Source organism: Nestor notabilis, unplaced genomic scaffold (assembly GCF_000696875.1).
Source record: "Nestor notabilis isolate BGI_N333 unplaced genomic scaffold, ASM69687v1 scaffold3194, whole genome shotgun sequence".
In the NCBI taxonomy this organism is placed as follows: Eukaryota; Metazoa; Chordata; class Aves; order Psittaciformes; family Psittacidae; genus Nestor; species Nestor notabilis.
In genome coordinates, this window is record NW_009924063.1 from 55,474 (window position 1) to 75,623 (window position 20,150).

The 20,150-nt window shown below is 42.0% G+C and overlaps 1 protein-coding gene across 1 annotated transcript in view; it reads left to right on the plus strand.

The window, feature by feature from the left end:
• The window catches only part of LOC104404096 (tyrosine 3-monooxygenase-like), a 30,413-nt gene extending 10,697 nt beyond the window's left edge, over positions 1 to 19,716 (plus strand). Inside the window, exons 6-12 of the mRNA XM_010012445.1 lie at positions 829 to 974; positions 6,903 to 7,038; positions 7,690 to 7,759; positions 9,423 to 9,479; positions 12,584 to 12,679; positions 17,834 to 17,967; positions 19,557 to 19,716. Coding sequence (XP_010010747.1) covers positions 829 to 974; positions 6,903 to 7,038; positions 7,690 to 7,759; positions 9,423 to 9,479; positions 12,584 to 12,679; positions 17,834 to 17,967; positions 19,557 to 19,716 — 799 coding nt within the window. The remainder of the gene's footprint in view (positions 1 to 828; positions 975 to 6,902; positions 7,039 to 7,689; positions 7,760 to 9,422; positions 9,480 to 12,583; positions 12,680 to 17,833; positions 17,968 to 19,556) is intronic.
• The last annotated feature ends 434 nt before the right edge of the window (positions 19,717 to 20,150 follow it).

A 20,150-nucleotide genomic window follows, 5' to 3' on the forward strand; every position in this document is an offset into this window, starting at 1 on the left:
CAGGATTAGAGTCATATTACAGGATCCTCCTGTTAAAGGAGGGTGTAGGAAGGGATAGAAGAGATTTGCTAAACGGAACCCACCTTCTGAAGGAAAAGCGTAACTAAAACCCCTTTGTCCTGGGTTCAGCTGGTGCAGTGCTGTGTTTTTGACTTTCAGCCTGGGAACAACGCTGATAACACCGATGGTTTTAGTTGTTGCTCAGTAATGTTTACTCTGACCAAGGACTTTCTCAGTCTCATGCTCTGCCAGGGAGGAGGGGAAGCCAGGAGGAAGCAGAGGCAGGACACCTGACCCAAACTGGCCAAAGGGCTATTCCATACCACGGCACATCATGCCCAGTATATAAACTGGGGGGAGTTACCTGGAAGGCCCAGATCACTGCTCAGATTGGGCTGGGTATTGGTCAGCAGGTGGTGAGCAGTTGTATTCTCTCCCTTTGTTATTTCCCTTATCATTAGTATTATTGGTGGTAGCAGTAGTGGGGTTTGTATGGTACCTTAGTTACTGGACTGCTCTTGTCTCAACTCGTGGGAGTTACATTCTTTTGATTCTCTTAACCTTCCCTCCAGGAGCAGGGGGACGAAGTGGGGAGGGGAGCCAGTGAGTGGCTGCATGGTTCTGAGTTACCGGCTGGGCTTAAACCACAACACCCTTACACTTTGCTACATCCACCCAGGCATCAGCTTCCAAGATCTTGGGAGCCAATGTCCTTAGTTCAGATTTTTAGATTGTTGTTCGTGCTGGTGGTTTATTTCTCTCTGTAGATAGAGAAGATAAGTACTGCTTTATGGAGGTGGGTCATGCTGTATGGATTTTGTTTTACAGGAGAGAAGTCTACAGGAAGCTGAGCAGCCTTTACCCTACTCATGCCTGTACACAGTACCTGGACATTTTCCAGCAGCTGGAGAAATACTGTGGCTACCAAGAGAATAACATACCTCAACTTCAGAATATCTCCAGATTTTTAAAAGGTCAGTCATGATGAACCATGGTTTATTCTAGTGTTTCCTGGATATGTTTGTGCACCACATAGACATATAAGCCATCTCGTAGGACCCAAGCTGCTGAGCAGAGCTGATTAGATGTAGAGTTCCTTCAAGCAAGAAGAGCTGTAGCACAGGGCACAAATACCAGGCATACCTAGGTACGAAGCTGTAGGTAAGCTTGTGTTGTTCTGAGTGTGGCTGCAGTCATGGTAGCACTACCCAGCTAATTCCAATACTAGCAGCAGTACAGTCACACTTCACCCTGCTCAGCGTGATTTCCATACACAGGTTTTCTATGGGTTTGGCTATATTTTATGCTTCTATAACTACACTGCTCATAAGACCCAAACACAAATACAGGTACATACCTCTCAAGTCCCTTATTTTTTCTGATGCATGAGACAGGATGGCAATATTTGCTGGAAGAAATTATTTACAGGAGTAAAGTCAACAGCTACCTTGAAACAACACTGCTTCTTTCTGTCTCTGTAGTCCTATTTGCCACACTAAACTCTCAACCAGCCAATTTCCTACCATTATCAAGAATGACTAAAGAAGGGCAGTCTTTTAAAGTCTCCTTCCTGCTCAGGAAGAATGAGATATGCCAGAAAAAGGAAGATAGCTGATCACTATGATGAAATACATAATAAAAAGTATGGCTTAATTTTAAGTAAATTTAATTTAGAAACAATATTCAGGAAATCAAGTGACCTGCTCCATGTATCAGTAGATGATGCTAGTAAGCTTGAATAAGCTTTCTGTTGCTGAAGTTTTCTAAGACACTGCCGTTTTTTATGGAAGATTAAGCTGTTCAATGACAAAGTATTTATTGCATCTTTAGTATAAGGGACCAGAGGGTTGGCATGTGAAAAGGATCTCCCATGAGTACCAACACATCTGGCTGTAGGAATTCTATGTATGCATTATGTATTTTCCTTTCTATTCAGCTATCCATTTTACTTACCTCCTATAGTAACTGGGCTGCTAAAGCTGTTTTAGTTCCATTATATGAGGCTTTGAACTAATACCTTATCTTCAATGATTCCTTCTAATAAGTTTATTTCACTATGCAGAAACAGACTAGCAGAATAGCAGGAATATTGACATTATCGCAAGGTCACATTGTAACAAACTCAGTCTGAGTCATAAGTATCCGCAAAGTCTGTAAAATCTGTGTTAAAGACAGCTTCATGCCAAGCAGCTACTGGGTGAGGGGTATGATTTATAATGAGTTATAACTAGTGATTTATTACTAATTTGGGTGGCTTTTACCACCAGTGTCAGCAAGGCAAGAATTTTTTCTCCTTACAACTCATCAATCAACTGTGTGCTTAGGCTCTTTCCTGCGTTACAGTTGAGGACTGCAATCAGTGTACTGCAGCATTCAACCAACCAAACCTTAACCAAACTATAGACTGTGATGTGTGACCCAAAATTCCTTGGTATACAGTGGATGTATTTCAACTACAGCTTGTGTGGAGATGCATAGTGCAGTTCCTCCAGTCACCAGGTAGCTCTGAGTGAGACCTGAACTGCCCCACTCTCCCATTTAGGATGTAAATCCCAGCATGTATCTTTGCTAAATACTGTCTCTAAGAACTGGACCATTCTTTAGCATATATGATGATAAGACTTTATATAGAATAGAACAGAACAGAATAGAATAATTCAATTGGAATGGATGTGCAATGATCATCTAATCCAACTGCCTGACCAGTTCAGGGCCGACTAAAAGTTAAAGCATGTTCCAAATGCCTCTCAAACACTAACAGGCTTGCAGCATCGACCACCTCTACCACCTTCGTGGTAAAGAAATGCTTCCCAATGTCCAGGGTGAACGTCCTCTGCTGCAGCTTTGAAAAACCTCCCCCTGGCTCAGCTTTGAATATAACAAACTGCAGAAAGAGAGAGGGGGGATATCCTGGAAAGAAAGTGATCATGTTGTAACCAGCCCTCATAGCCAGATAAACTTCCATCTTCTGTTTTACTCAGCAGTACCTGTAAACTCAAACAAATTACTCCTTTTGAAGTCAATGCAGGTTGAACTACAAGATTGGTCTAGTGTTTCATGACCTGCTAGTGAAGCTGGTGTGAACAGAAATGAACTTTGCATCATAAGTACTTCATAATTACTTAAAGGAGGTTGAAATGGTTGTCGTGGTTCAAGCCCAGCGGACAACTTGGAACCATGCAGCCGCTTGCTCACTCCCCCGCCTCTTCCTTCCTTCCCCCGCTCCCGGAGGGATGGGGAGGAGAATCGGAGGAATGTAACTCCCACGGGTTGAGATACCAGAACTCCAGTAACTAAGGTGTAATACAAACCACTACTGCTACCAATACTAATGATAAGAGGAATAACAAGGGAAGAGGATGCAAACGCTCACCACCCGCCGACCGATACCCAGCCCGACCCGAGCAGCGATCTGGGCCTTCCAGGTAACTCTCCCCAGTTTCTATACTGGGCATGACGTGCTGTGGTATGGAATACCCCTTTGGCCAGTTTGGGTCAGGTGTCCTGCCTCTGCTTCCTCCTGGCTTCCCCTCCTCTCTGGTAGAGGCTGAGACTGAGAAAGTCCTTGGTCAGAGTAAACATTACTGAGCAACAACTAAAAACATCGGTGTTATCAGCGTTGTTCCCAGACTGAAAGTCAAAAACACAGCACTGCACCAGCTACTAAGAAGAAGAAAAAATGACTGCTGTAGCTGAACCCAGGACAATGGTTTACCATGTGATTGTTCAACCTGGCAAATGTTTTTCTAAAGAGTTAACTAGATGAACCTAAGCACAACTTTCTTTCTAGGAAAGATGTTTGGATTTAGACACTCATTGTCCTCTGCAGCTGGAAGAAATTACAGCCAGTGAACTCAAGCAAGCTGACACTATAATGCACAGGCCTGTATACATGAGTTTTTTAGGCCAAGAATTAAGGCTTATAGATCACTTTAGGTCAACTGCTCAAGACCTTTTCTTCAACTCATTTTTATTTCATAGATCTTTAGGCAGTAAGTCCAATCAGCCACACCCCCAATTCTCTACTGATTGCTGGTTTTATTGTGCAGTAATGAAATAGAAGTTCAGATTTTGCAGATATTACCTCCAGCAGATAACTTTTTCCTATGGCTTTCCAAGGCAACTGGCCAAGCCTGTTCCATCAGCAGACTGTCTGATTCACTGGCCTATATTTAAAAGGGCACTTCAGGGAACATAAGCTGTAATTTTCATTTTCCCTCCTGCTCCTCCAACATGGATGCTAAAGCAACATAAATTTTCCTAGACTCTTTCATAGTCCTTCCAAAACTGAGTTACTTAGGGCTTAGTTCTCGTCTGATATGTTTTTCAGCTGGTGCAGTTTTCACTTCACTCAGACTCAGTATTTAGCCCAAAGATGACCAGATTGTAAGATTTTCACATTCCTCTGGATTGGTTTAGTACGGCATCAGCAGCAAGGGAGTATCCTTCTTGTGCCAGGTCCTGACCAGTGCCAAAGGAGGCATAGTTGTTGGTCTGTCTATTCCCTCAAACACCCTGCTTTCTTAATTCGGGGTAGGGGAGAATAGTAAGCTGCCTTATAACCACTTCTGATTCCCTGTTTAACTCTGATGCCTTTGCTCAGCATATAAAAAAGACGAAGACATAATCTCCATGGGTTTTGTTGTTGTTGTTCAGCTTTGAGGCAGTTCTGTATGCATTACCTTTGAATTCAGTGGCACAATAGAAGATAACCATGGCAAATGCTAACTACCTATGCCTCACATTGTCAGGCAGAAGCATTCCTTGCTGTCCGCTCTTTGTCCTGCATCTCTTCAGATGTTTTGCCACTTCTAATTCTTCCAGTGAAGCCTTCCCCTCCCCCTCCTTTTCTTCTCTTTCTTTTTTTTTAAATGAGAGAAGTGCTAATAGCCAGACAGAGCAAGACAAGAAATGCTGGAAGAAACATTAAAAACCAAACCAACCCAAATCTTGTAAATGGCTTGGTTTCTGGGTGGGATTTTTTTGTTTGTTTACATAAAATAAATTAGGTTCCAGGCTTCATAATACAATAGAATATGGATAGAGAAGGGAGAATAAAGCCATTTCTGATTTTTTTTTCAATGTAGTTTTATGCTTTAAAGAAGACGAAATGTCATTTATGGGAACTGAGAATGCAACACAGATTTTGAATATAGGACTTCAAAAAGATTATCATTGGCTCTCTTTTAAAGCAGTGATTTTCAATTTTCTTAGCTTTGCAGACCACCAACGTGTTTCCCATGGAAATGTAGATTGTGTATTGTGCTGATCATAGGGCTGGTTATTTTGATAGTCATCTCTAAAAGACCTCTCAAAGCAATGCAGGGTGTCCTGGAGTAACACTGGTAGCTGAAATCATGGTTTGAAATTATTGCATTCTTTGGTCCTGTTCTATGGACACATGCAAAGCAAAACACATGGCATCACATGACTGGGAGGCTGTGTAGTTAGTTCTAAGCAAACATAATGGTGAAAAAAACCCCAGAGGTGAAAAATAGGTGAAAGTGCTGATAGGAACTCTGATGTTAAATGGTTAAGGGCCAGACTCCAGCACTCTTATCTCTGACAAGGACCTGTTTGCTCTTTCTCCTGTGTGTTCCCATTCTAATGGGATAAAAATTGATAGCAAGTTTTGCCAGTGCTGAGCTAGCTTATACATTTGGGGCATTGCCGTGGTTCAAGCCCAGCCGGCAACTTGGAACCACGCAGCCGCTCGCTCACTCCCCCCCCCCCGCCTTCCTTCCTCCCCCCACTCCCGGAGGGATGGGGAGGAGAATTGGAGGAATGTAACTCCCACGGGTTGAGATAACAGCTCTCCAGTAACTAAGGTGTAATACAAACCACTACTGCTACCAATAATAATGATAAGAGGAATAACAAGGGGAGAGGACACAACCGCTCACCACCCGCCGACCGATACCCAGCCCGACCCGAGCAGAGATCTGGGCCTTCCAGGTAACTCTCCCCAGTTTCTATACTGGGCATGACGTGCCGTGGTATGGAATACCCCTTTGGCCAGTTTGGGTCAGGTGTCCTGCCTCTGCTTCCTCCTGGCTTCCCCTCCTCTCTGGTAGAGCATGAGACTGAGAAAGTCCTTGGTCAGAGTAAACATTACTGAGCAACAACTAAAACCATCGGTGTTATCAGCGTTGTTCCCAGACTGAAAGTCAAAACCACAGCACTGCACCAGCTACTAAGAAGGAGAAAAAATGACTGCTGTAGCTGAACCCAGGACAGGCATGCACCAATAAAGGGAAATGAAGTTGAATAGTATGCTCCAAATCTGCCACTGAGATATGTTGAACTAGGCCCATTGTGGAACAGAACTGCACAGACTGGAGCAGACTCATGGTCCACCCTATTCCATCTTCAACAGTGCAAGGTATCAGGGGTTTCAATGTAAGGAATAAGAAGGAGGCTTCTCTGCAGGAGGGGGCTAGCATCAGGGAAGAGCCAGGTGCTGTCAGATAAGGGTAGGGATTATTTTATCTAACTCTCATTTTTTTTATACAAAAGACTAGACAAGATTGAAAACACAGGTTCTGTCCCATGCATGATCATAAGGTTGTATGTGACCTCAGACACATCAGCGATATGTGTGTCATAGTAGATGAGTGTGCGTAAATGTGCTAAAAATGTAAGCTTGGGCAGGCAGTATGGATAAGTATAGGATGGATGGCTAGGTGATTTGATGTTACAGTAATTGGACCCATAGCAGCACAGGGGCATGGTGATAGTGATAATGATAATGATAATGATGAGCCAGGATGTTCCTACTCTGCTTAGGAGGAGAGAGCTACTACAACAGAGCATGAAAGTCCTCTGAAACTGTTTACCTGAAGTCACTGTGCCATGTAGTTAACCTTACTAATGCCTAAATTCAGTCTTATTTCCCTTTGCAGAGAGAACAGGTTTCCAGCTGAGACCAGCTGCAGGGCTGCTGTCTGCTCGTGACTTCCTTGCCAGCCTGGCATTCCGTGTCTTCCAGAGCACACAGTATATAAGGCACTTCTCTTCTCCTATGCATTCCCCAGAACCGTAAGTTTGATGCCCTGGCACAATCTCATTCTTCAGAATGTGCTGGGGATGATTCTTTTGGGAATTACTCTGGAGGTCTATCCAGTAGTCCACAGAATGAAACAATCTGAGAAACTGGTAGCTGGAGAGTTAGAAGGGGAAGTCATGCATGAGAGGGTGTGGATCTCTGTCTCTCTTGCAAAGTTGTCTGGGGAAGGAAGAGACTGGAGAATATCTGGTTTAATCTTTTCATCCTGCCTTCAGTTACCATCTGCTGGGGTTTGATTCCCTGCTGTGAAACTCTCCCAGTAAGTGCTGGCCAGACAACAGCAATTACATTTCATGAGAAATTACAAGTTCACACAGACACTTTTGTTGTATGCTGGGACAAAACAGGGACCTTTCAAAGATGTTGTGACATAGGAGACTAGTGCCTGTGCCATCCCAAGTGAGACAGTAACCAAGATCACAGGGAGTAGCTAGATCCTCATGGTGGAAGAGAACGTTTTGACATGCTCCCTGCAGAGCCAGGCCAGGTATGGATGCAGCTACTGTGGAGCAGCCCTCACACCAGCTCCCTCTGGGGATCTATTAGCTGAAGTCCCACATACGAAGTTCATGTCAGATAGGAAAATAAACCTTTATTAAATATAAAGGTCACTTATTTTACAGAGACTGCTGCCATGAGTTACTGGGTCATGTTCCCATGCTAGCTGACAAGGAGTTTGCCCAGTTCTCACAGGTAAGAAGCTGGCTGTTTAACCAACTGCTCCGACTACCAGTCCAGATGTGCCTCAGAGGCAAGCAGCTCACCACGCCTGAAACACTAATTTAGACTTGAATCACAGTCTCAAGTGGTGGGCTAGCAGCACTCTGGGAGACATTTACTCCAATGGAGTGGTAGCACTGCTCCCTATGGACATCGTGTAAATGGAAGGCAGTGCTTGTGGGACTTCTCTGTGGGAGGGACGTGTCAGTTTGCAGAAAGATGCCACTGGAGCCTCTGCGGTGCTGTATGTTTGAGCTGTACTGACTATGCTGTTCCTCTGGCTTCCTGTCATACACCACATGAACCTAACAAGCAACAGCCATCGAGCCCCCAGGGTGGTTCTGTCTCTGGATGTACATTTTTATCTCACATGATACTTTAATTGTGTCCATCACCATGTCATTCATTCAAGTTGTTTTTCCCTTTACAACTCACCAGATTCTCACAGCATTGCTCATACTAGTCAGGAGGCTCCAAAAAGGAAACAGGGCTTCTTTGTACAAGAAGGGGCTATTTGGTATGAGCAGTCTGTGTCAGACCCAAGTGAACTCACTGACCTCATATAATTAAAGACTTCAGAACTATGAATGTGCCTCAAAACCATAGCAAAGGGAGGTAGATAGCTCACATTCTAGGCTTATCAATCTGTGGCCAGTGTGGAAACTGACAATAAGAGCAGAGAGGTTACACGATATAGGTCCCTGTCAGAATATCTTAAAAAAAAAAGCCAGTTCACCTCGTATAATGTGGTTTCCAGTTGTATTGACTAGGATACATGCCAGTTTCTATTTTGGACATAAATGTTGTTTGTTATCGGATTCAGATGAATAGTACCTAAAATATCCTAGTGATCTATAATTTATTCTGGAAGAAATCTCTTCAGTTCAGTACCAGGACTGAACACACATTAGAAAGAAGAGATTATAGCAATTTCAAAACTTTCAGCTTTCCTCTTTTTCCATCTGTAATACAGATTATACAACATGGGATCACATTATATGAATTTCACATTTCACTTTTTTCCCCCACAAAGTATTTTCACAGCTGAAATTCACCCCATAAAAATTCTTTATTGTTCCATTCAATATGAGATGATGAATTGTGAAAATACCCTAATTTTGATTGTTTACTGCCTGATATGGCTCCCGGGGTAGTTTAAGACAAGACATCTACAGATTCTTATTGTGAGGATTACAATTAACAGGGAGTGCAGACTGGAGTAAGCAGAATCCTCCCTGCATGGATCTGACCCACTCGTAAGGGCTGTCAGAAAGAGAATGAAACACAGAAAGGTAATCGCCATGATAAAACCCACCTTGCTGTCCTTTCTTCTCATGTCTTCCCATAAATGCCTGCCAGGGATAGTCCAGCATTAAGCCAAGATATGGTTAACTTTACGCAGAGAACACTGAGGATTAAACACTCATCTAATGTTGCTCCCAGTGGTATGTAGCTGGGGGCCAGGGAGAGGTAGGCATCCTGGAAGCCATGGAAGGTCATTTTGGGTGACAAAAACAATGAATAGTTCATGCTATTCATGCTAGAAATGATGTGGTCCTCCCCCTTCCCCTTTTTCTCTCCCTTGGGCTGAATAATCGCACTAGTGTAACACTGCCTGCTTGCTTACTTGCTTTAGGATATTGGACTGGCTTCTCTTGGATCATCTGAAGCGGAGATTGAGAAACTGGCCACAGTAAGTACAGATGGCAGTTTAATATCAGAGGCTAAACTCAAACGATTCACAGCTTATCCCTTACTGTGCAGGGAAGGATCTTCTCCAGTGTCTCAGATTAGCTACAAAAATGGGAGAATCAGGAGTATTGTTTCTCCTCATGCACAGGTTAGGGAGGTGCTGGAGCAGGGGCTGGAGCCCCTGTGGCGGAGCACAGAAGGATGTGATTACTCCTAAGGGAATGCTTACACTTAAATTTTTTGCTTCTATAAGAATATACTGCTGAAGCTGAGTTACTACAATATCAGCCAACTCACTCTCCAGATCCACCTAATAGATAGGATACCCAATCTGATTTCTGCATTCTCTCCTACACAAGATGCAGGGAACTGTCAGAATTTGATTCGCCCTGTAGTCATTAATCTCACAAAATAGGTGAGCTCTTAAAAGCAATTTGAGACCAGGTACTGTTGTTCAGTTCTGAGTCACTAGGCTGTATACATCTGCCAAAACAAGTTGTGCAGCCTCTTGCTGCCATCCTGATTTGTTCCAAAAGTGGGCTGGAGGCCACGCCTTTTTTTTTTCCTATAATGACAGCCGTTTCCCAGTCTTGATGATTTTTTCAGGGCAGGAAAGGAGCCTTACCTTCCCCAAGCTGGGTGATGCTCATTCAGGAAAGAGGGTAGGTGGGAGGAGATTGCCACTCCTGTAATTCCTCACATCCCACAGCCCTGCTCATGGTGAAGGAAATGAGGCACTATGTGTAGGAGATTATGGCTCACCTAAAACCTATCTGCACATGTCCACCTTTGGATCAGGACTAGCTAAGACTAGTAGCATTTTTAGAGTTCAGAGAGAAAAAGATACCAGTGCTGCATTTTTCGTATCATCATCCATGTCCTGATCTGAGGGGACTATGTGGGAAGAGGCAGTGACACATTTACGTTTCCTCTGCAGTTTCCCCTCTCTTGGTCTAGAGAGGCTAGAGTAAGATTAAGATCCATGCCTTTGCTGGGGTTAAAAGAATTATGAGTCCCACAGAGCCATTCTGCATTGTTACCCAGGTCTTGGTGAAATTGGGTGAAGGCCAGCGGCCTACAGAATCTTCACCAGCAAGCACCCCTCCCTGACCCTGGACTGGCTAGTACTAGACGAGAAATAGGGTTAAGGTTAGAAAAATGATGGGTCTCACATCTGAAATAGTCATAGTATCATCTCAGGTTTGGGGAGGTAGAATAAGGGCCCTTTTTTGAAAGGGCTTCCTGCAGGTCAGGATTTGTGAGAATACAATTTTTAAGTACCATTCAAGTTTTCTGAACATTAAACATATTCTGGATTGTCAATCTTCAATTGTTTAAAAGTTAGACATTTAATCCAAGCTTATTGTTTAGGTTCCTTCACTAGCAAGAGGAGATAAAGAAGAACCTGTAATGTGTTCACTATCCTGCCATGGATGTCTAACATCAATCTTTTTTCTCTCTGGATGTCCCTGTCATTCTCTATTCATTATAAAGAGAATGTAGGTAACTAGTTTAGATGATACATCAATATTTAAGCTAACTAAAGGTCTATTTAAGAAATCTCAACTTTGCTTGTTGCTATGGTCTATAACATTTGCAAGTCAAACTTTGAAATGCCATTATTTCATTTAGTCCCTGGACTTCTCTAAGCAGGTGGGTCCATGCACAAGAGATGGGAAATTGCCAGCGTCCATGTTGTCCCCAGAATGGCAGTACTACTGTGCCTTGTACCCTGTTAAAACAGTGAGAGTTGAAAGAACCTCACTAACTAAAAGACAAATGCAGGATATCTAAGGAAACATTAAAAATAATTTCTCCTTCTCCTTTCATGTCTCATTCTCCAGACAAAAAGACCGTCTACAAAATGATGAGATATTAGAAAGATTTTTCACTGTGAAATAAGAATTAAGATTATAAACACAATTAGAATGCAGAATTATTAGCTGTACTATAGAGAAAGCATCTTAGGTTTCTGCAGAAAGAAAGATCCTCGCATGCTGTTTCTGTAGAGGTAAATTTGCAGGCTAAAACAAAGTCATCAAAATTAAAAGACATGAAAGAGGGTGGGAGAAAGAAAGACAAAGAAAGTAAGCAGCAGAATAGACAGAATAACATACAGTTTCACATTATTTTACAAACTGCCTGCAGTTCTTTGAGAAGTGTGTTGAGAATGCAATACTTATACATAAACCGAAGCCAAGGTCAAGCCCTGTGTACAAGGCACCAAAGAGCTATGTGTCCCTAAAGGAGACTTGAAGAGTTGTGACACAGAGACATATTTCAAGAATATGTTCATATTCTTGAAATGCCTCATGTTTTCCATGTTTTTCTTTTGCACAACATTTATCCAGCTGCTCAGGGGTCAGGCTGTGTCCAGAATTGGTCCTTCATTGCCCATTTCCTTAGATGCTATAATAAGGGGAAGGCTAACCGGTTGGCAAAGTCAAGAGTTGCTTTTATCCCACTACTGTCTAGCAGGTAAAGGAAGTATGGTCCTAATCACACTTGATTGTAAGAGAATCCTAGTGACACATATTTTTATTCTCTACTGGATCATTAGAAAGACACAACTGGTATAATCTCAAAGGACACATTGCTGTTAAGTGAGAAGTCATTCTTCAATTCTTCTGAATGCTATCACACAGACACAGGAGAAGGGAAGCTGTCCTTTCAAGTACCTTTCCTAAGGTCTTGAACCTGCAGTGGGGGTCTGCCTGTCCTTCTGGGAACTATGGTTTGAAATCTGTCAGCTTCCACTAACTGTGATGAAACTCATGTCTAAGAGGTTGCAGGGCAATTTTTACCATCTTCCAAAGAAAGAAGGGGATAGGATTTTCTAACTTTATTTACCCATATCATTAGCTTTTTTTTTTTCCCCCCCATTTTTCTAGGGAGTTAGAATGGGAAGGATGGCAAGTTTTGAAAGAATGTGTTACAATTTGTGTTACGTGTGTTGAGAGAAAAAATAATTTTCTTAAAATATACAACTGTAAAATTTAAAACCACATTAAAATGTAAGGATGAAAGAAAATTAAAAGATAAATGAGAAGCTTAAAAATCAGCTGCCTGTTGAGACTGTTTTTCACAAGTTGTTCTTATTACCAGCTTTATTGGTTCACTGTGGAGTTTGGTCTCTGCAAGCAAAACGGATCAATCAAAGCTTACGGGGCAGGACTGCTTTCATCATATGGGGAGCTTACGGTATGTATCAAATGTATAGGATTGAAAGATTTCTATAATCCAGTTTTCTGAAATCTCTGGTAAAAGCAAAATATTGTTTCCTCACATAAACCAATATGATTTAAAAATATTCATTTTTCTTTCACAAAGAAATTTATTCTTCCTTCCCAGAAGTTACTGAGTAGGGGAAAAACTACTGTAGGATTGTACCTGTCTTTCACCCAAAGAGAAGAAATGCAGTGAAAGCAAACACACTGTAAAGCATTAGATTTGCTTCTTATTGCTGCTGGCCAGTAGTAATACAGTTGACTTGAACATAAAATTCATGTACCTTTCTGAATTACGCACTAGAGGGCAATATTATGCCTATAATGAACTCTGCTACTTCGTCCATGCCATTGACGTTCATGTATGTATAGACTGGACAGAATAAATTGCAAAGAAATTGTAAATATCATGGACACTGACAAAAAGAAAATACTTCAGTATTTTACATGCAGAAATATGTTTCAAAACTAAATTTATGTAGATGAAAATATGTGTACACAGGTTTGATACTGTACTGCCTGAACAGATTAACTGTAGAAATAGAGACTGTATACCTACCTTTACAGAAAGCTTATGGATTTCCCCTCAAAAACAACTGATAGTAATTTGTCCTCAGTTTCACAGGGCCCTGAAGCAAAAAGCCCTAACCTGTTACCAGTAGGTCTCAATTGCTTCGAGTTGCTCAGATAATCAATGATTTTTTTGAATTAGTAAGAGACAAAGGAAAATAAACAAGCATTCTTTTTAAGCATTTTCATAGACCAGAAACCATTTGTTTTCGTGGGAGATATATTTTAAGCTTAACACATAGACACAGCAGCCTAACAGCCAGCTACTTGATACATTCATATGGAACCATGGCAGGATTAGCACAGCTTGGACTCCCATAACTGGAGATAGTTGGATTGTTATAACAATAAACATATTACAAAACTCTCCTAATGGTATACAGGTCAGCTGGCTTCCTAGTCAGTTGTCAGAAGGAAGAAACTGCATGTTAACATGTCTCAAGACATTTCTAACAGGAGTCCCAACAGAGGGACAGTTGAGAGTCAACATATAGAAAGGGAACCCTCCCAGACATCAACCTTCCAGCTGCGTTTAGCATTGGTTTTCTCCCAACACTTGTAATTTGGAGACTTTTGTGAGTAAACTCTGTGGCATATGATTTTCAGAGCTTGCTTTTATCTACCTGGTAAAACCAAAAAAGTCCAATACAAAACACAGTTCAAGGCAACATTTATTCTACTCTGCCTGCCTGAATACTTTATAGTTTCAAATGCATTTACTTGTTAAACATAGTACTAAAATCGTGACACCAATACTTACGTAGCTTTCATAGTAATATGCACCACGGAATCTGTCTGCAGGATTTTATGTCCTTTTTCTGTTTAATTCTGACACAGATGAAGGTAGAAGTCACATTAGAAATGTTCAATTTGGTGGCTGGAGTTGAGTGTATCAAACTCATGCTTGCTCTCCTCGCTTTCTACCCTTTTCTTCACCAGACGCTGACGAGCTCTCCTGCTTTTGATTAAAGTGGTAGGCAAGAACTGCTTGTTCATAAACCTGTGTTATATAACCCAAAAGTATAACTGCATCTCTAATTCCCTACCACTAAGGTTGACAACGGAAGTAGTAATTGTTCTTGAGCTGATAAATGGTAGATTCTTTTATCATCAGTTGTTGTTGGGTAATGCTGCTAGATAAACTTTTGATACAGCTGGGTCCACCTAAGTCTTCATCCACCACATTACTGAAATTACATGCAGATGTGATAGCATTTATGTTTAATAGGTGATGAAGAAAGATTACCCCCCTTCCAAAAGTGTGCCCATCTTGCATGTAACACAAAGGCAGTCTGAAGATGGGCAAGCAGTTCACCAACAATGATGCTTTCTTCCCTGTACAACCCTGTGTGACCTTTGCAAGTTTCTCACTCCCTGCTTTTGGGAGAAGAGCTTAGTGGCTTCTGTGCACTTCACCTTGAACATCTCAAACTTCTTGTACACAATTATATCCATGGCCTGAAGTGCTAAAGTTTCCTTTTACAGCTGACTGATTTATCTCACAGGTTTTTATTTGGAACAAAACCAAAATACAATAATGTTTACATTTAATCACTCTAGTCTGCATTAACATCTGACTCTAACTTCAGTATGGACAGTGGTGGTGGGAGTAAAGTGCTAAGGTCCTATGCCTGAGCACCTGCTAGCAACTTGAAAATGTATACCAACGGTTTCTTTCACAGCTGAAGAGAGGAAATATGTGTAGTGCAGTGCCTGTTTTGTAGAAGGAATTTTTTTAGAAATACAGCAGTGGCTACGCAGTTTTGTTAGAGAAGATGAAGGCTGGAGGGTAGTGAGGGTCATGATAGCTTTCAGTTTCTTACAAAGCTCATTTTGCAGTCTTAGCCTGGCTCTTGAGAAAGCTCTAGGTAAGTTTTGCTACTGCTTGGGAGAAAGCTATTGTCCATCCTTACAATTATCTGCCAGTCCTCTCAGTATAGGCCCAGATGAGGGCTTCTGCATGGAGTCCCCAAACTTGATTCCATATTGTTTAGCTGATCAGCATATTTGGCACAGGCAGACTAGCTGCAGCTCATGTGATGGAAGGAGACATGCTACAGCAACCTGAGCAAAGAAGGGATTTCCTCGTTACTGAAGGTTTCTGAGCCAGGAACAGCAGGATGATGAACACTAAGGAGGCAATAAAGGTATGAGTTACTAAGGCCAGGTGGTTGGCTACAAGAAGATAACATCTAACCAGCTGGAGAGGGTGAGCAGCAGTATGTCCAGCTAATGTTATCTGAGAACTTAGCATCAGCAAGGAGCCTGGGAACATCTGTGAACTGCAGCCTGGACCGACTGTCTGCGAGTGTGTGACTGTAACCCAGGGAATCACATCATGACTATGAAATCTTCAAAATGTTTTCCTCTTCTCCACAGCACCCACTCTGACCAGTTTGAACTCAGCTTCAGGTAGTTATCTTCTGTTGGCTGGTTCTGCTCAAACATGGGGCATAACATGGTGGAAAGGCAGAGGATAAGAAATAGAGCTATACACCCTCTGCGTGTGATTTGCATTTGAATCTGTATTATTTAACAAATCTTTTAGTGACAACATCTAGGTATTGGAAGGGACAGGATAACCATACTAAGTCTAAACTGAACAATTGTAATGGGTCTGACTGCTGGCCAACCTTGCCTCCTCTGAACTGTAAGAATTCCTCTCCAACAGCTCTCAGTATTGCACTGTTTATTTCACTATATTCTGTCAGCTGTTCTGCATTATCCAAAATGCTTCTCCTGTTAACACTCAGCTGGACTCTGTCCTACATACTGTAAAATCTTATGGCTCATACCACACTTCTGGCAGCTCTCAGTGCTACATATGCTTTTCTTGCAGCACAACAAGTACTTAACTTGTAGAGGCCTTTAAGGCCATCCGGTTTTAAGCTGAACTTCCACTGAAATCAATGGGATTTCAGTTCTGCTTCAACACTGACAGCATAGTGGGACCCTTGTCAGGTTTTGAGTTTCTGAAATCTTTTCCCATTAGTCCCCAGAGCTTCTAAGATTATAAGAGCAGCCTCATGTTTGTGTATACCATCCATCTTAGATTGTATGAGTGCTCTCCAAGGTTTATTCTTCAATTACACACTGCAAATGAAGAACAGGAAAAACACCACCTTTTAGCATTTTATATATATATATTTAATTTTTTTCTAAAGCCCTGTATTAATTTCTGCACCAGTTCTGCAGCAAATTGACCTACTGGTTAAGGCAGGCCTCCAGTGATAGAGAGTTCAAGCTCAGTTCAGTGAAATATCCAAAAATGTGCTTAAGGTACTGTCTGAATTCTTCCAGTTAGCAGATTGAGTTGAAAGTCTTGTAAAGTGTCATGCACACCTACTGGTTATTTATAAGTACCATGAGAGTTGGTATTTGGATTATCAAATAGCGAAGGCTGGCTTCTGAAGACTGGGGAAGGAGAGAGAAAGACAAACAGCAAGATCTCAAAGAATATGTGAGTATTAAAAGGCTGTCCCTAGGTGGATGGGGCCCATTGCCCAGGCTGAAGGTGGAAAGAAATGTCTCAGTATGGACTGAGTTGTATTTTTCCTTTTTGTACAAAGTGTCCTTGTACAAATGACACTTCATCGAAGTCGCCATAGCATTCCCCAACTTCACCAAATGGAGGCCAAACCAGGTTTCAGGCACATCTATGGTGCAGTTCCACTGTCACTGGAGCTGAGCTGGCCTTAAACTATCTCACTTAGGTTTCAGGGGTAGAAAAAAACATTCAGGAACTCACTTCAGGCCTGAGCTGCACTGCTTTCCCAGGACCCTGTGCATGTACTGAACAGCCAACACCAATACGTGTGCAGTCATGCTGTGGCCAGCTCTGGTGCTGGCTGGTTTAAAGGTACCTCCACTACGTGTAAATAAATGATAGTTGTGTCTTTGGACTGCGGTGTGGACGTGAGTGGCTTCCAGAGTCCTCCTGTCTGCCTGAGGGGACAGTGTAGAAGAGCCTGAGAAAAACATATAGAAGAACGTCTGTGGGCCCAAAACACATAACGCGCATGCACAGTGTATAGTGCACATTTATATCTTGGATTTCAGGGAAGATTTTAGGCTGCTTAACTGGCATGGGAGCTGTGCAAAAAATATCAGGAGCATTCTGTCTGTTCTTTATTGCAGCAGGAAATGTGTGATTCGTGACATGGGCTGGGGACTTTGAAATAGTGCTACACAGGACTGAGAATCTTCTATGATACTAGTTGAAAAAAAGTAGCATGAGATTATTTTTTGTTCTAGATATGCAGTTTTGAGGGCTGGCATAGTCTTTCCCATCTCTGTCTGAGGATGTGGCCTTGGTACTAAATCATACATCACTTTAATGCAGGAAATACGGCTCTCTCTTTTTTTTTTTCTTTTAAAATTTTATTATTTGGTTTATTAACTGGTAATTATGAAAAGCAGCTTTCACCTATGACAGAACAGGACCTGATATTACCTTCAACTATGCCACAAAGTGCATTTCACAGCCGTGTTGGCACTAATTCTTGCTATGTTCATTCACCTGCTAACACGTCTAACCTGTGTTGTTCCCATTATGAAGTATGCTCTATCCAATAAGCCGGAGTACAAGCCTTTTGATCCAGAAGTGACTGCAGTTCATCCCTACCAGGATCAAGCCTTTCAACCTGTCTATTTCATAGCAGAAAGTCTGGAAGATGCCAAGGCCAAGCTTCAGTAAGTAAAGTGTTTGTGTTTTCATTAAGGTGAGCACACTGGCTTGAATCCTAATCTCGAATACATCCACCACTACTGCAATAACCACGCGAGGCTATCTTGCTGTGCACTTCATCCGCACAGTGGCTTTTTCACAACAAAGGTAAACATGAGGTTGTTCATCTCAGAAAAGCTTCATAGAAACCCATAACTATATATTGCTATGCCCTGTCCCATGCTTCATCTGAGCAATACCTCATTTTAGCAACTTCTGAACTAAAATCTGAAACTGAACAGTGAGAGTAGAGAGCAGTTCAACAGCTGGGGTGCCTGTGTGCTAGTCCATACAAATAGGAGGCCATGAAGAACTGATTTACCCAAGGCCACACAGAAATTTTATAGCAGACTTAGGAATTAACATGGATCAGCAGGGGTCTTAAAAACAAGATTGCCTTTCTCCTCTGATTATATCTGCACAAGAATGCAGAATCAGCATTCGCAGGCAATCTAATTTCTACAAAGTAGCTGACTGCAACTTGAATAACATTATTTCAAATTAGCTCGAGGTGTTTCTAACTGCATTTCTTTGTGTTATGCAGTAAGGTTTTATTTATTTAATTCTTTTTAAAGTAAGCAGGGTTCAAATCCTGGCCTTTATCTCCAACAGTTAGAACAACATAACCAGTTCTGGCTGGAGGCAGGAGGCTGGTTGTGGAGCTACTGGAGAACATGTAGGAGCTGAAATGAGGAATTTATTAGAGGAAGAGAACCTGGGCCAGACTTCTTCCCTACTCTCCCCATCTCTTCCCCAGAAGCACTGTCTGCTGTGGTTATAACAATGGCAAATCAGGCCCCTCGTCTTAAATGTGAAGGTTCACAGTCAGTCATTAATGAGTAAAAACATGGCTGAGAACTCACTGGCAGAAAAGAGCAGACTTTCAAGAGCATTTGACTCAGGCAAACCTGAAAAGAGCTAACAAGGATAGGGAATACACCATTCTCAGACTTGAAGCTTTTTCATACATTTTTTCAAGATAGCTGTGCAGCCAAAGCAGCTCAAAATAACCAAAGGCACAAGAATCTGTCAGATTCGAAAACATAAAGCAACATCAGTACAGGGGGTTCCTACCAGCATGTACTTAATGGAAAGATTGTCAAAAATGGCAAGAAATCATGTTTCTTCTTTTAATAGATACAGAAAAATAGTCCAAGATGCCCACTATCAACAGGTTTTTAGAATTTTCTGCAGAAAGAGCTACTCCAGGTTATTTCTTGGAAGTGAAGGCAGCAGACATGCTGCGTTCCTGCATTCCTCAGCTTGTGGTTGTAATAACTCTGAATTGTGTTAGCGTAGAGCTGTAAGAGCACAGACGGGTCTGAGCCAGCCGCACTGAAAAGCAGGCACTGCAGATCTTTTGGGCTGCAAGTAGCTCAGCCGTGGGGAGAGTGTGCTGCACCAGACAACGCTAACGAGTAACAGTGAGGAGGTGTCACAGCAGCCTCTGCTCTCCAAGAAGTCCATGCCTACATACTAAGATATCAGGTCCTGCAGGTTTTACACTTTGGGAAACATCTTCTGAATTAGCAGCTCTGTCTTCTTCCCCCCACAGAAACTATGCAATGAAGATCAAGAAGCCTTTTTCTCTGCACTATGACCCGTTCACCAGCAGCATAGAGGTTATGAACACACCTCAGAAAGTCAAGAAGGCACTCTGTCAGATGAAAGAAGAACTGAAAAACCTCTGCTTGGCCCTTGAAAACCTCTCTTAGATCTACAGCAGTGCAACTCACCTGGCACTGAGATACTTGTAGACGGTTCCAGCACTTGAAGATTTAGTGATGAAGTTGTAGTTGCATATAAAAATCTTTAAGCCACAAAACAGCTCTGTTAAGCTAATCTTTTCACTGTAATTCAGGCTGCTGACTTAGCCACAGTAATAAGTACCCATTGAGTATGTTTCAATGACAAGCAAGACCAAATTACTCCAATTTTTGGTAGGTGATATGAGCTACAGCTGTTTGGAGTGTATTTATCTGTTATTATTGGACTCTTACAGGGTTTTTTTTTATTAACCTGCCACTTTTTCAAGTTATCTGTCACAGAATAGCACAGTAACTCTTCAGCTACACAGTCTTTTACTTGCTGCTTAGATGACATGATCACAGTCTTTTAGGTTGGCTAGTTGCCTACTGTTAGCAGTCCT